Source organism: Canis lupus, chromosome 30 (genome assembly GCF_048164855.1).
Source record: "Canis lupus baileyi chromosome 30, mCanLup2.hap1, whole genome shotgun sequence".
Lineage (NCBI taxonomy): Eukaryota > Metazoa > Chordata > Mammalia > Carnivora > Canidae > Canis > Canis lupus.
In genome coordinates, this window is record NC_132867.1 from 37,513,927 (window position 1) to 37,527,585 (window position 13,659).

Consider the following 13,659-nt stretch of genomic DNA (forward strand, 5'->3'; position numbering starts at 1 on the left):
TCTCCCCCTGCTTGTGTTCTTTCTCTCTGTGTGTCTCAGATAAATAAATAAAATCTTAAAAATAAAGTAGACCATAACCTTATTGGCTCTATGGGTTGTATTTCTCACTGTAATATTAATTCTAGCACTATTTTTCCCAAACATGTACTTCTGTCAATTAAATGGTTGTCCCTCCTTTTGCCTGAATTCACTACTACCTCATTGGTTTGTCTGACCACTCAACTTAGCGTGTAGAGCAACAGGTCTAGGACTTGCTTATTGATCCACCCTCAGTTCCATTGCTGATCTTCCTAAGGTTGGGAAGGATTCTTCTGCTGAATTTTGCTGTTTCAAACCACCTTTAAATCTAGCCCTTGGAACGTTGTAAATATTGCCGATGAAATTCACCAAGTTTTGGTGTCTGTTTGCCTAGCCACAGGACTTGTTGATCTTTGATACTTATCTTTGGTATGATCGTCTCTGTTGGTATCTGACAGTAAGTCCATATCTTAACCAGGATTTCAAATCCAGTTATTTGCATGATTTATGCTGATTTACAGAAGAAGACCAACATTCGTCATTGGATCTGTTCCACTCACAGATCTCAAAGTTGTGGGGGTTTTTAAAAAAGATTTTATCTATTTATTCATAAGACAGAGAGAGAGAGGCAGAGACATAGGTAGAGGGAGAAGCAGGCTCCCTGTGGGAAGCCCAATGTGGGACTCAATCCCAGGACTCCGGGATCATACCCTGAGCCAAAGGCAGATACTCAACCACTGAGCCACCCGGGTCCCCCCAGATCTCAAAGTTTTTAACAATAAAATTGTCAATTGAACTTTCTTTAGGGATCTCTCAGTCTCTGGTAAATGTTCCTGCTTTTCCTATTTTCCAGTCAGGTGTGTCTCTTATCTAATAGCTATTGTGGTGCTTCTGATTATTTCTCTGGTGGTGCTTGGAACCTTATGGCGTCCCTCTAACATTTCAACACCAAGTTCATGAATAAGCTGATAAGAGGCTGCTTCTCTGTGGAGTTGCTCTTGTTGTCATCTTCATTTTCACAATGATATGGTCTTTATAGTAGCTAGAATATTGCCCCCCCCAAATGTCCACTGTTTAATCTCCAGAACCTGTGAATATGTTACCTTATGTGGCCAAAGGACTTGACATATGTAATAAAGTTAAAGATTTTTAAATGGTGGAGGGGAGATTATCCTGATTTATCCATCAAGATCCACTTCACTCAATAAGGAGGGTCAGGGTAGATGTGACAGTGGAAGCAGAGGTCAGAGTGGCATGATTGCTGGCTTAACCTGAACTATATATAGACTGGTTGATCTTGAGATGTCTTGGCCTTCATACTTCCTTTCCACATGTTGGTAGAATAATTCAGCCTTTAGTTGTTAGTGCTTTCTTTGAGAGCTTTCCAAATGAAGCAATAGGGGAGATCTGAGTCATTCAAATTGGGTTGTCTTTGAAGGCCAGGTACTGCTGGTCCTTTCCCACCACTGCTGTACAGTCAAGGACATTTTTCAATGTTTTGTTTTGTTTAAATTCTTGCCTTACCAGGAATCAGTGTTCCTACTCCTTGGGAGGATGCGGTAGTGAAGTGGGGTATAGTAGGGGTGGAGAACGGTGATGTCCTCTTCTTCTGCCTGAAAGGCAGACACTAGAAGGGAGGCAGGGAGGCAGGAGGAGATGCTATCATTTCATGAGATTGCTTCTCCCTCCTAATTTATCTATGTCTCTAGTGAGAAGAGGAGCCAGTAGCCTGGCTATGGCTTCGGATAGTCCAGCAGCAGGGAAAGGCAGAAAGATAAGCTCCAAGCCTGTCTTTTAGTTTGGTCAGTTCAGCCTCACCTACCAGCCAAGATGGCATTCCATGGAAAGAATTCTCTCTACCACTATTGAATACCTCATGTTTTCTTGAAGCAGAAATGTGCAGTGGTGAGAGAAAAACTCTCTTTAAGGGCCTGATATACAAGGGACATCAATTTAGATTTCTTTCTAGGTCAGCATGACTGTACACAAGCATTGTTCAAACCAGAAGCCTGATTTATGGCCCACCACCCAGGCATTGTACACGTGCTTTGTGAATGAGAAGCCTAAAGGAAAACCATCTTCTCCTTGAGATAGCGATCAATACTTGTATGCTTATATGCTAATCTACAATCTTTTGAACTTTTACAAGATGTAAAAAAAGTAAAACTGTTCGTTCTCCAGAGCACTTTCTTCCCTGTGAAGCGCCTGTTTCCTGGGCAGCTGCTCAGGAAACTTGGCTCAAATGAAACTCTTCTCTTTAAATTTTTAAAAACGTTTTGTGCATTTTGCATCACCCTTTCTTGGCATAGTGGGCAGGATATCAGAGCAGCTAGCCTGAGAAACACCTGGGGGTCCTCTGGGCCTCATGCTTGGTATCACCAGGGGCCTTTTGTGCCCCTTCAGCTTTTTATCCCCTCACAGGTGTATCTGGTGAGTTCTCCTAATGACCAGACATCTTAATTTAAGTTAACAGTCTTGACTTTTATTTAAGCTATTAAGGGTTACTGGTAATGTTCTGTAGGTGGGAATAATCTAGAGAGGTTGGAATTATGGGTAGGTTGTTTCAATTTGACATTATACTAATTGATGTTATTAATATAAAACTTGAGTAAATTTTCTAGCTAGAAATAAGAGAGACTGAATCACTCAGCTTTGAAGAAAAGGGACACTTGTCCCTTCTGGCCTAACAGCACTTTCAGGTGACGACGGAAGTGTGTGAGGGTATTCCTTGAGATGTGTAAGGGTTCCATAGGGATCATCTCCTGTTTCATAAAGTGATTGACACATCTGGGGACACACACATAAGGATTGATCATCCAGTGCTTCAAGTCTCACTCAATGGTCCTTTTTTTCTTTTTCTTTCTTTTTTTTTAAAGTAGGCTCCACACCCAGCATGAGCCCAACACGGGGCTTGAAATTACAACCCTGCCATCAAGACCTGAGCTGAGATCAAGAGTCAGATGCTTAACTGACTAAGCCACCCAGGTGCCCCCACCTCCTCAATGGTCTTAGAGCTCACTGGGGGAAACTGAGACACATAAGAGAGTGTATTATGGCTATTTGGAAGTGACACAAGCAGTACCCTCTTGATCCATCACACTCAATATCCTTAGATTTTGCTCAAGCCCTATTCCAAAATGAAAACCAAAATGGGTAGGGAATTGTGCTTTAAAAGCCAAAACAGGGATCCCTGGGTGGCGCAGCGGTTTGGCACCTGCCTTTGGCCCAGGGCGCGATCCTGGAGACCTGGGATCGAATCCCACATCAGGCTCCCGGTACATGGAGCCTGCTTCTCCCTCGGCCTATGTCTCTGCCTCTCTCTCTCTCTCTCTCTGTGACTATCATAAATAAATAAAAATTAAAAAAAAAAAAAAAAGCCAAAACAGCTCCTAGAAAACCAACAACCACCCACAGGATCTTCAGCAGGCTATATGTACAAGACACACAGAGCCACTACTTGCAAGTGCTTACTTAAGGGGGAAACATTTTTTCTTTTCTTTTCTTTTTTTACAACATGGGTGTGACCTCATGACCCTGAGATTAAGACCCTTAGACCAAGACCTGAGCTGAGACCAAGAGTTGGACGCCCAGCTAGCTGCCTGAGCCACCCAGGTGCCCCAGTGGGAAAATTTAAGGATGATCTGAATCTCAGGTGGTCCAAATGCAATCCTTTTGATATATCTAAATTAGTTTTCTTTTCTTTTTAAGATACTATTTTAAGTAATCTCTACACCCAATGTGGGGCTCAAACTTACAACCCCTAAATCAAGAGTTGCATACTCTACCAACTGAGCCAGCCAGGCACCCCCTATATTAGCTTTTTTTTTTTTTTTGCATGCACAATTAGAGAAAGTGTGCTACAAGACTAAGCAATGAGAAAGTAGAAAGCTATTTGGTTGAATCAGTGAAGCCCTTGGCTTTTGGGAGGAACTAACACTCCAAGGTATTCTGGGCCTCATTTGGTTTATTTGTTGCTGTAGCTTTTGGCATCTTTGGACAAAACCAGCTAGGTTATATTGGAAAATGGGAAATGACTAATTCACAGGTCCATAAATTATAATGCTATCTTGCAGTTTGATTTGTTTTAATAAAAGGGAGATATTTGGAAATTGGGTCTATAATGTCCTCTCCACAGATATTAATGAAACAAAGGCTGGATTTTGTTTGCATCTTGTTTGTGTGTATATGTCCATGTGTGTTATAAATATGAGATATTTTTTCTACCTCTGGAGGGCATTGCTAAAATTAAGTTGCAAAAGAGTTCTATTTACTTGGCTTAAAGGCAAGTGCTTATAAGAATTAGACATTCTAAAACTTAGAAAGATAGAGATTGACCCAAATGTTTTTCAAGTTTACATGATCTGGAAAAATGTTCAATATTAAAACTAGTTTAAGTTTGTTGGTTTAATAAGACATGTGTTTAGAGTGATCTGCATTAAGTATAAAACTATTATTCTACGAAGGTTTACTAAAAATAAAATAAGCTTATGTCATCTCTGGTGCCATTTTCAGCAAAAGATGACTTAAAATGATGATTGATTTAGTCTGTTTCATGTTTACGTGGCTAATTGTTACACACAAATAGGTTAAGTAAGTAAAAAGGTTTGTAGCTTTCAAAATCTTTGGTAACCTGAAACTTTGAGTTTTGCTAAGTTAAATGATAAATTTGGTTGAATTCATTGGGTATCTAAGTCTTTGCCAAATAAGATAGAATACTGGAACACTGATTACTGAACGTAAGTTTGCCTTTGCCTTCTTATTGCAGAGAAACTGAGGATACTAGGTCTTTCGGTAAACATATTTTGTGTTTTACCAAAAGTTGTACTATAAAAAAAAATGTTAGCTAGAAATTATGAAATGTATTTATAAATTCCTGATCTAAAGTGTTCTTCTGTAACAGTTCAAAGTGGTTACTACTTAATTTTTACTAGAAATTAAGGTTTCTAAGCATTAAGAATTCTGATAAATGTGCTTGAGACTGTTAGAAAATGATAGCAACTCTGTAGGAAGGTAAGATGTGTTTTTGAAAAGAAAGGTATGAGGAATGGGAATATATGTTTGTTGAGGGAAAGGAAACTAATTTTGTTCTCAAATGAGACTGGTTATTTAGAGAGAGAAGGCTTAGGACAAAAATCTAAATGAAAAGGAAAGTTGTAGGTCTGTGAAGGGGTATCGTTGGAAAATAATTTTATGCATGGCCAAGACTAATTAAGATTGGAATGAGTTTAAAAATTTTAAAAGATTTTATTTATTTGAGAGAGAGTGAGAGTGAGAGCGAGAGCACAAGCAGAGAGGAGAGGGGCAGAGGGAGAGGGAGAAGCAGGCTCGCCCCTGAGCAGGGAGCCTGACATGGGGCTCCATCCCAGGACCCTGGGATCATGACCTGAGCTGAAGGCAGACGCTTAACTGACTGAGCCTCCTCACGCCCAAATGTTAAGTTTTATAGTGATCTGTAATACTATTTAGGCAAGTGCTTTGAAACCATCTGAGCTTTTAAACAAAACTTCCCAAAGATTTGAATTGTAAATGAAATCCTTTTCACTAGTTATGGTTGCTTATTTGTTGTGTTAAGTTATATGGGAAGCATTGTTAAACAAATGATGATTAATCTTCTTAGGTTATATTGTATGGGTAAATGCTATAACTTTTTAAAGGTTTATTTACTTTGAGAGAGAGCGAGCGAGAGAGAGAGAGAGCATGTGTGTGAGGATGTGAATGAGGGGGAGGGGCAGACACAGAGGGAGAGAAAAATCCCAGCAGACTCCCTGCTGAGCACAGAGCTCCACGCAGGGCTCAATTCCACAACCCTGAGATCATGACCTGAACCAAAATCAATAGTCGGATTCTCAACCAACTGAGCCCTCAAGGCAGTCTGAAATGCTATAACTATTTTAGAAATTATATGCATCCCTAAAATTTTAATATGATCTGGTATAAGGTCATCAGTTGACATTCTAATTATTGAAATGTGTGTTAACACATTTCTTTGTCAACTGCATTGTAATAAACTCCAATCAGATCTTTAACCATGTCCATTCTGAGTCTTTTTGCCATTTATAGTTACTGTTCTGATGCTCTTGAAAATGTGTTTCACCTGTAAGGAGATTCATGAAAAGGACTTTTTGACAAACACAGGTTTCTGATTTTTTTAGATCACAACACTAAGCTGAGAAAGAATTTCCAGAACTGTTAGGAAAACTGCATTCAAACAGAACAAGAACTAATAATATGGGACTGAATGAATTGAGGAAGATGATTATGATTTTTATGACTTTTGTTTGAAACATTACTGATCCTTTAAAGTCTGCTCTTCCAGATTTAAGGAAACCTTTTCTCTTAAGGTATCTGTGAATTGCAGAAATATGATGATATACATTTTTTAAAAAAGATTTTGGGGATCCCTGGGTGGCGCAGCGGTTTGGCGCCTGCCTTTGGCCCAGGGCGCGATCCTGGAGACCCGGGATGGAATCCCACATCGGGCTCCTGGGGCATGGAGCCTGCTTCTCCCTCTGCCTGTGTCTCTGCGCCTCTCTCTCTCTGTGACTATCATAAATAAATACAAATTAAAAAAAAAAGATTTTATTTATTTATTCATGAGAGACACAGAGAGAAAGAGGCAGAGACACAGGCAGAAGGAGAAGCAGGCTCCAAGCAGGGAGCCTGATGTGGGACTTGATTCCAGGACTCCAGGATCACACCCTGGGCTGAAGGCGGTGCTAAACCTCTGAGCTACCAGGGCTGCCCGATGATATACATTTTTATGTATTTTGTGAACAAACTGAAACATTTATCTTTTCTATCTGAAATCTTCCAAAATTCAGAAACCTTCAGTGAGTATTCTTTCTTTCAGAACAGTTAGAATTGTTTGCATATGTTCAATAAGAATCTGTTCTCCTTGTAACAGGCCACCATTGGAAACATTGGTTATTTTACCAAGACTTAGACTGGAATGTCATATTTGAGAGAGACATGCATAGGCTCAGATATGACCAGACAGCTTTAAGGAACTAAGGCTGACTTTCTGGAGCCAATAAAGCCCCTTAAAAATGTTGGCCTGCTATCTTGCTTGCAGAGTTTCCAGCAGCCTCACAAGATGAGTAAAGAATGTCACTTCCTGGCAAGGAAGTGCCTCAGGATATTTTGGGGACCTCAAAAAGAAGAATTCACCCAAATCTACAGGTATTGTAGGCAAATCTGACAGCAAGAATAGAATTTGGTTTGGGTTCTGGCCTTGACAGGCTACTAAAAATTCAATCTAAAGTTTCTTATAGGGGCAGCCTGGGTGGCTCAGCGGTTTAGTGCTGCCTTCAGGCCGGGGCCTGACCCTGAAGACCTAGGATCAAGTCCCACGTCGAGCTGCTTCTCCTTCTGCCTGTGTCTCTGACTCTCTCTCTCTCTCTCTCTGTGTCTCTCATGAATAAATAAATAAAATCTTAAAAAAAATAAAGTTTCTTATAAAAAAGTTTCAGCAAAGCAGATTTTTAAAAACACTATACAGTCAATCACTATTCATACGCTGTTTATGTAAGTAATTAGGCCAAGTTGATTGAAATGGGGTTTATATTGCAAATAAAATGATATTAATTTGGTTATCTTTGGTAAAAAATGAGGGTGATTATAGAAAATGTTTCAATAGCACATCTTTGTAGATATTAGATTTTAATACTATCCATTATAAACTGGACTCAATTCTGATTTCTTTTAGTGTCTTCCAATGCCTGGCTACAACTCTTCAAACAAACATTTTGATTTTTCTCCCACCTTTCTGACTTTGAGAATTAAAACTCCTTTTCCCTGAAGCCCTGCAAACTAAAAAAAAAAAAAAAAGATGTAAAGAAATCATTGCAATAGCTCCTGAATAGACAAAATCTTTGTGCCTAATTGCTTAGTGAACCACTGAAGGATCATCAGAGACATTTGAACGACAAACTAGGATGAGAACTAGATGACAGGGTAGATTGCTTTCCCAAGATTTGGGACCGGCTTGTATTTCTACTCTTTTTAAAAACAAAAAACAAAAAACAAAAAACAATTGTATTAGAAGATAGTAAACCTACATGTTTGCTCTCACCTCCTCCTTTTTTTATGTCCTGATAAAATATCATGGTTACTTGCTGATTTAACTAATATAACTTTGAATATTACCCAAATACTTTATTATGATAAGAACTTAGATAAAATGTTTATGACCTCTTGGACTTACTCTAATGTTCCTTTTAGTACATTGGAGCTTATAAAGTACCTCTGTTAGGAAAAGCCTTTCAAGAAGTGCTATCTAACTCAGATAGCATTATATATAATACTCAACAGATTGACCATTGTGTCTGTGTAGACTTAGGTGATGATGTATTAAGAAAGTTCCCTAGGTCCAATGTGAGAAACTTACTGGCAGTTTGTTCAACATGCAAAATATCCAGCATACTCACAAACCATGTTTTTGTGGGTGGAGTTACCTAAGACAAAATAAGAAAAAAAGGGCATCTATCAAAGATGCTGCTTTGGGAGGAACTTGGTGGACTCAATCATCTCCTAAATCTAATTTTGCCATTCATCCCAGAAGCTTCTGAGGTAACTATGGGTCAATGGCCTTCTTTATTAACTACAGAAACCCAAAATGTACAGCTCTCCTAATCTGTGGAAAATCATTGAAGATCCCTGTAACTTATATAAATATTCAATTACTGCCTTGGTACCCAAACTTAGGGCCAACTGGACTTGTCATAATGGGAATAGAAACTATTGTAAATGCCACCAGAGTTCTTCCCATTGGAGAAAGATGGGGCTTATTACGCAATGATTCTTATTGGATTCCAATATCTTCTGACATCTGTGAATTCAGGAAAAACATATGGTTAGGCCCTAAACAACAATGGAGCCCTGAATTCACTGTAACTTGGCCTGTAATGGCTATGCCTATACAAACTAACATGATATATGGGAAAAGAAGATGTTGTTGGCAAGGTTTGCAAAACACCTTTGTAATACTTCTTGATTTATTTTGTAACCAGAGTACTTTTCATCATAACTCTACTGTTATATGGTGAAATACTGGCTTTCTATTCTAATAAAAATTACACTAATATTAATATCGATAACCAAATGTTTTGGGAGATAGAATTACAACCACTACAAGATGTAGTTATCAATGGAAACTAACTGGCCAGAGAAATTGTTGCATGTAATAACAGAAAACTTAATTACCATTTTAAACCAATCAGCTCAAACATATCACAAGGCACCAATAACTACAGAGAGAAAATAGACACTACAATTAATTCAATATCACAAAATACCTCTAATGGATTTTTTCCAATTCTTTTCCTTTTTTTTTTTAAGACTTTATTTATTTATTCATGTGAGACACAAGGAGAGAGAGGCAGAGCCACAGACAGAGGGAGAAGCAGGTGGAGAAGCAGGCTCCATGCAGGGAGCCCAACTTGGGACGTGATCCTAGGTCTCCAGGATCACACCCTGGGCTGAAGGCGGCACTAAACCGCTGAGCCACCCAGGCTGCCCCAATTCTTTTCTTTCTAATTCTGTACCTAGTCCCCATAAATTGCTTCAAATGTCAATAATTGGATTTTTATTGCTATTTATGTATTTATGTTATAAATGTTACAAAAATGAAGGCAAAAATTCATCTCAAAGTACAATACAATGTTTGCATGACAATTTGATCTCATTGAAAAAAATATATATCAACTATAACATTCCCTGCTAAAGGCCATACTGTTCACACCCCTCCCTCCCTTACATAGACTCCTGGGGTGACTTAAATCGAATCTAGCATTGAGGGACATGATGGACCGAGGGCAGATAAGCAGTCACTCTGGCATCAAAGGGCAAAATAATGATCGCCAATGCTTTCTGCAAAAAATTATTAATCCAAAGGGGGAAATGATGAGAGAAGAACTGTCTAAAGGCCTGATATATAAGGAATGCCATTTTAGATTTCTTTTCCAGTCAACACGACTGTATATAAACTTTGTTCAAACCAAACCCCAAACCTGACTTCTCCGCCCACCACCCATGCATCCTACATCTGCTTTGTGCATAAGTAGCCTAAAGGAAACCATCTTGTCCCTAAGATATTGACCAATGCTTCTGCTCCCTGCATTCCTCTGTGATAAAACTCATGATTCCGGCCTATATACTAATCTATAATCTTTTGAGCTTGTATAAGATGTAAAAAACGTACATAACCCTGTAAAGATTGATCAGAGAAAGCTTTCTTTTTTTCCCCATCAAGAGCATGTTTCCCAAGCAACTGTTCTCATTTGGGCTGGAAGAACGCTTTCTTACTTTCAGAGATTCTAAAAGGTTTCCTCATTTTGCAGAGACAGTAGAACCACAGCTCCTTGATTCATTTGATTAGAATTCGTTCTCAAAATCCAGCCTTTGCAGAGGGGCAGCTAAACATCTTTTATTTTTATGGATTTATTTTTTGAGAGAGAAAGAGCCCACCCAGCACAAGTGGGGGGGGGGTGCAGAAGAAGAGGGGGAGAGAATCCTGAGCATGCTCCAGGTCAGTGCAGAGCCCATCTCAGCACCTTGAGACCATGACCTCAGCTAAAATCCAGGGCAGGAGGCTTAACCAGTGAGTCACCCAGGTGCCCCCAGCCAAACAGACCTTTTGCATTTTCTACTATATGCAAACATGAATTGGGATTATTTTGCCATAAAACCTCATTTCACCTAAATTTAGGTAATTACAGGCTGATTGTGAACAGCACCTTCTGATTAATACCTTTTTTTTTTTTTTAGGTATGCAGCTTAGTAAATTGTTTAGATTTCAATGCTTTGTTTTGAAATGCAAACCTACATTTTGCATATAATCACAAAACGTTTCTTTTTTGCGCTCACTCGCTGCCGTTTACAGTAGTTTATCATCTATGGGGAGGCTTATTTATGCATCTATAAAATTCATAAAATAAATTTCTCTAGGAATAAGAGGCAGTTTTTTTTTTTTTTTTTAAAGGTGCACATTATATAAAAATAACAACTGGTTCGCAGCTCTTCCAGCCAAACTGGGGCTGGTGGCAGCCCAACCACCACCAGGGCTTGGAAACCCGGGGGCAGGGCGACGGGGTGGGGGCAGGGTGCGGGCCGGCTACGGAAGCCGGAAGGGCCAAAGGACTCCGCTGGAGCGCGTCCGCCCCGGCCTCCCCGCCCACTGTGGCGCAGTGCGCAGGCGCGGCGCTGCGCCTCGGCGGCCGCGCGGGCCCCACTGCGCAGGCGCCCGCCCGGCGTGGGCGCCGGCGTGGTCCCCATGGAGTTACCTTAGCGGAGCCCGCAGCTCCGGGAGCAGCGGGGATGAGCGGCGCGGAGGCCGACCGCTGGGCGTGGCTGCTGGTGCTCAGCTTCGTGTTCGGGTGCAACGTCCTCAGGATCCTCCTCCCTTCCTTCTCCTCCTTCGTAAGTGGCTGCCTTGCCTTCCCCGGGGCCGGTGGGTCGCCGCCTCGGTCCCCGGCGAGCTCGGGCGTGCACACGGGGGTCCCGGACCGGCCGCCGAGGCGTCTCGGTCGGGCGGTTCTGCATTCGAGATTTTTATTATTATTATTTTTTAGTTGCTAGGGTCTACAAGTTGCAAAGCTTTATCCCCCCCTCCCTCCCCGAATCCGGATTTCTGGATTCTCGGGGAGGGGAAAGAATGACCTGGCAACACTTGGCCGCGTCTCCAGGTGGCAGCAGCCCGCGGACCGGGAGGTTCTCGGTGCACCCTGCCCCCTCCCCCCTCCCCCTCCCCCCTCCCCCCGCCCGCCGCGCTCAGTGCTCTATCCCCGGGTCCCCCGAGGCGTGCAGCAGCCCTCGCTGCAGGGGCCCCGAGCCTCTGCCCACGGAGGCCCCGGCCTCCTGCATGCAGCGCCCGTCTGCAGATGGAAGGATCTCAGGGTGCAGCCGCCCCTCGATCTTGCAGCCCGAGGCCGCGCGCTTTGCATGGGCATCAGTACATTAGCTCGTGTCCAGTTGTCACCGCTGCTGTAAGATGCAGATGTCATCCCGTCTCCCTTCACCTCCCAGCGGAGGCCTCTGACTCAGAGGGTCCGGTCGTTTGCACGGGGTCATCCAGCTGGTGACTGCTGGGTTGCACGCTGATCCTTGGTTTGTGATTCTCCCTTTTTTTTTTTTTTTTTTTTTTTGTCCCTCTGCCCGTTGGGGGCACAGGTATAGGTTTGGGGGCAAATGTGATGAGGTGTGTGTGTGGGAAACAGGGAGCTGTTCCCTGGGGAAGGGCGCCCCCTTTATGCCCACAGCAGGAGTCTGACAGCCTGAAAGACCTCGAAGACTGGGTGCACGCCTTGTAGCTTTGGGGGAAACGCAGTTCTGTGATCTCCTGATGTAAATTGGCAGCGTGTGTATGGGCGGGGAGGGGGTGGTATTTAAGCCTAGACACAATTTTTTTATTCTGCTAGCATTCATGGAGCACCTGTTTTGTGTAAAACTCTACTCTAGGGTTGTACTACCTAGGCTTGGGGGATTCTTTCTTTCTTTTTTAAATTTTTATTTATTTATTCATGAGAGACCTAGGCAGAGACACAGGCAGAAGGAGAAGCAGGCTCCATGCAGGGAGCCCGACGTGGGATCCGGATCTCCAGGACCACACCCTGGGCTGAAGACAGCACTAAACCACTGAGCCACCCAGGCTGCCCAAGGGGGATTCTTTCTTAACTCCCCACACCCCTTTGATACTACCCGGGTCTTTAAATGATGTCCCAGGTACTTAGCATTGCATAGGAAGATTCTTGAAGAGCTGGCCTCTGCCCCCCTTTTTTTTTCTTTTTTTTTTTTTAATAAAAATCTTCGTTAAATACACATAAAAGTTCCCATCTTAACCGTTTTTAAGTGTATATAGTTCAGTGGGATTAAATAATCCACATTATTCTGTTACCATCAACCACCATCCATCTCTAGAGCTTCTCCATCTTCTGTCCATTAAACAGTAAGTCCCTATCCCTCTTTTGCCTCACCCTTGGCAACTACAGTGCTTTCTGTCTTTATGAATTTTTTAAGACACAGGCAGAGGGAGAAGCAGGCTCCCTGTGGGGAGCCTGATTCGGGACTTAATCCCAGGACCCTGGGTCACGCCCTGGGCTGAAGGCAGCCGCTCAACTGCTGAGCCCCCCAGGTGTCCCTGTCTTAAGAATTTGATGACTCAAAAAAAAAAAAAAAGATTTTGATGACTATGGTTATGTCATATAGATGAAATCATGCAGTATTTTTCGTTTTATGCCTAGCTTCTTTCATTCAGTATGTCTTCACAGTCTATCCCTGTTGTATCATGTGTTAGGATTTCCTTCCTTTTTTTTTTTGATTTCCTTCCTTTTTAAGGCTGAATAATATTTCATTGTGTGTATATACCACATTTTGTTCATCCCTTCATCTTTAGATGGACATTTGGGTTGTTTCCACCTTTTGGCTATTGTAAATAATGCTGCTGGAACAGTGGTGTGTAAATACCTGTTTGAGTCTCTGCTTTCGGTACTTTTGAGTAAATATCTGGATGTGGGATACTGGATCATATAGCAATTCTATTTTCAATTTATTGAGAAACTGCCAAACGGTTTTCCATAGCAGCTGCACCATTTTCCATCCTCACCAGTGATGTACAAGGTTCTAATTTTTCCACAATTTACAGCTCTT

General features: G+C 41.8%; 1 protein-coding gene across 3 annotated transcripts in view; it reads left to right on the plus strand.

Annotated features, from left to right (window-relative positions):
* The window catches only part of GET1 (guided entry of tail-anchored proteins factor 1), a 36,844-nt gene that overhangs the window by 9,353 nt on the left and 13,832 nt on the right, over positions 1 to 13,659 (plus strand). The window contains exon 1 of one of the 3 annotated variants that reach the window (XM_072807018.1): positions 11,238 to 11,433. The exons of the other annotated variants lie outside the window; for them this stretch is intronic. Coding sequence (XP_072663119.1) covers positions 11,332 to 11,433 — 102 coding nt within the window. The 5' untranslated portion in view covers positions 11,238 to 11,331. Of the gene's footprint in view, positions 1 to 11,237; positions 11,434 to 13,659 lie in introns of those variants that run through there. 3 annotated transcript variants of the gene reach the window in all.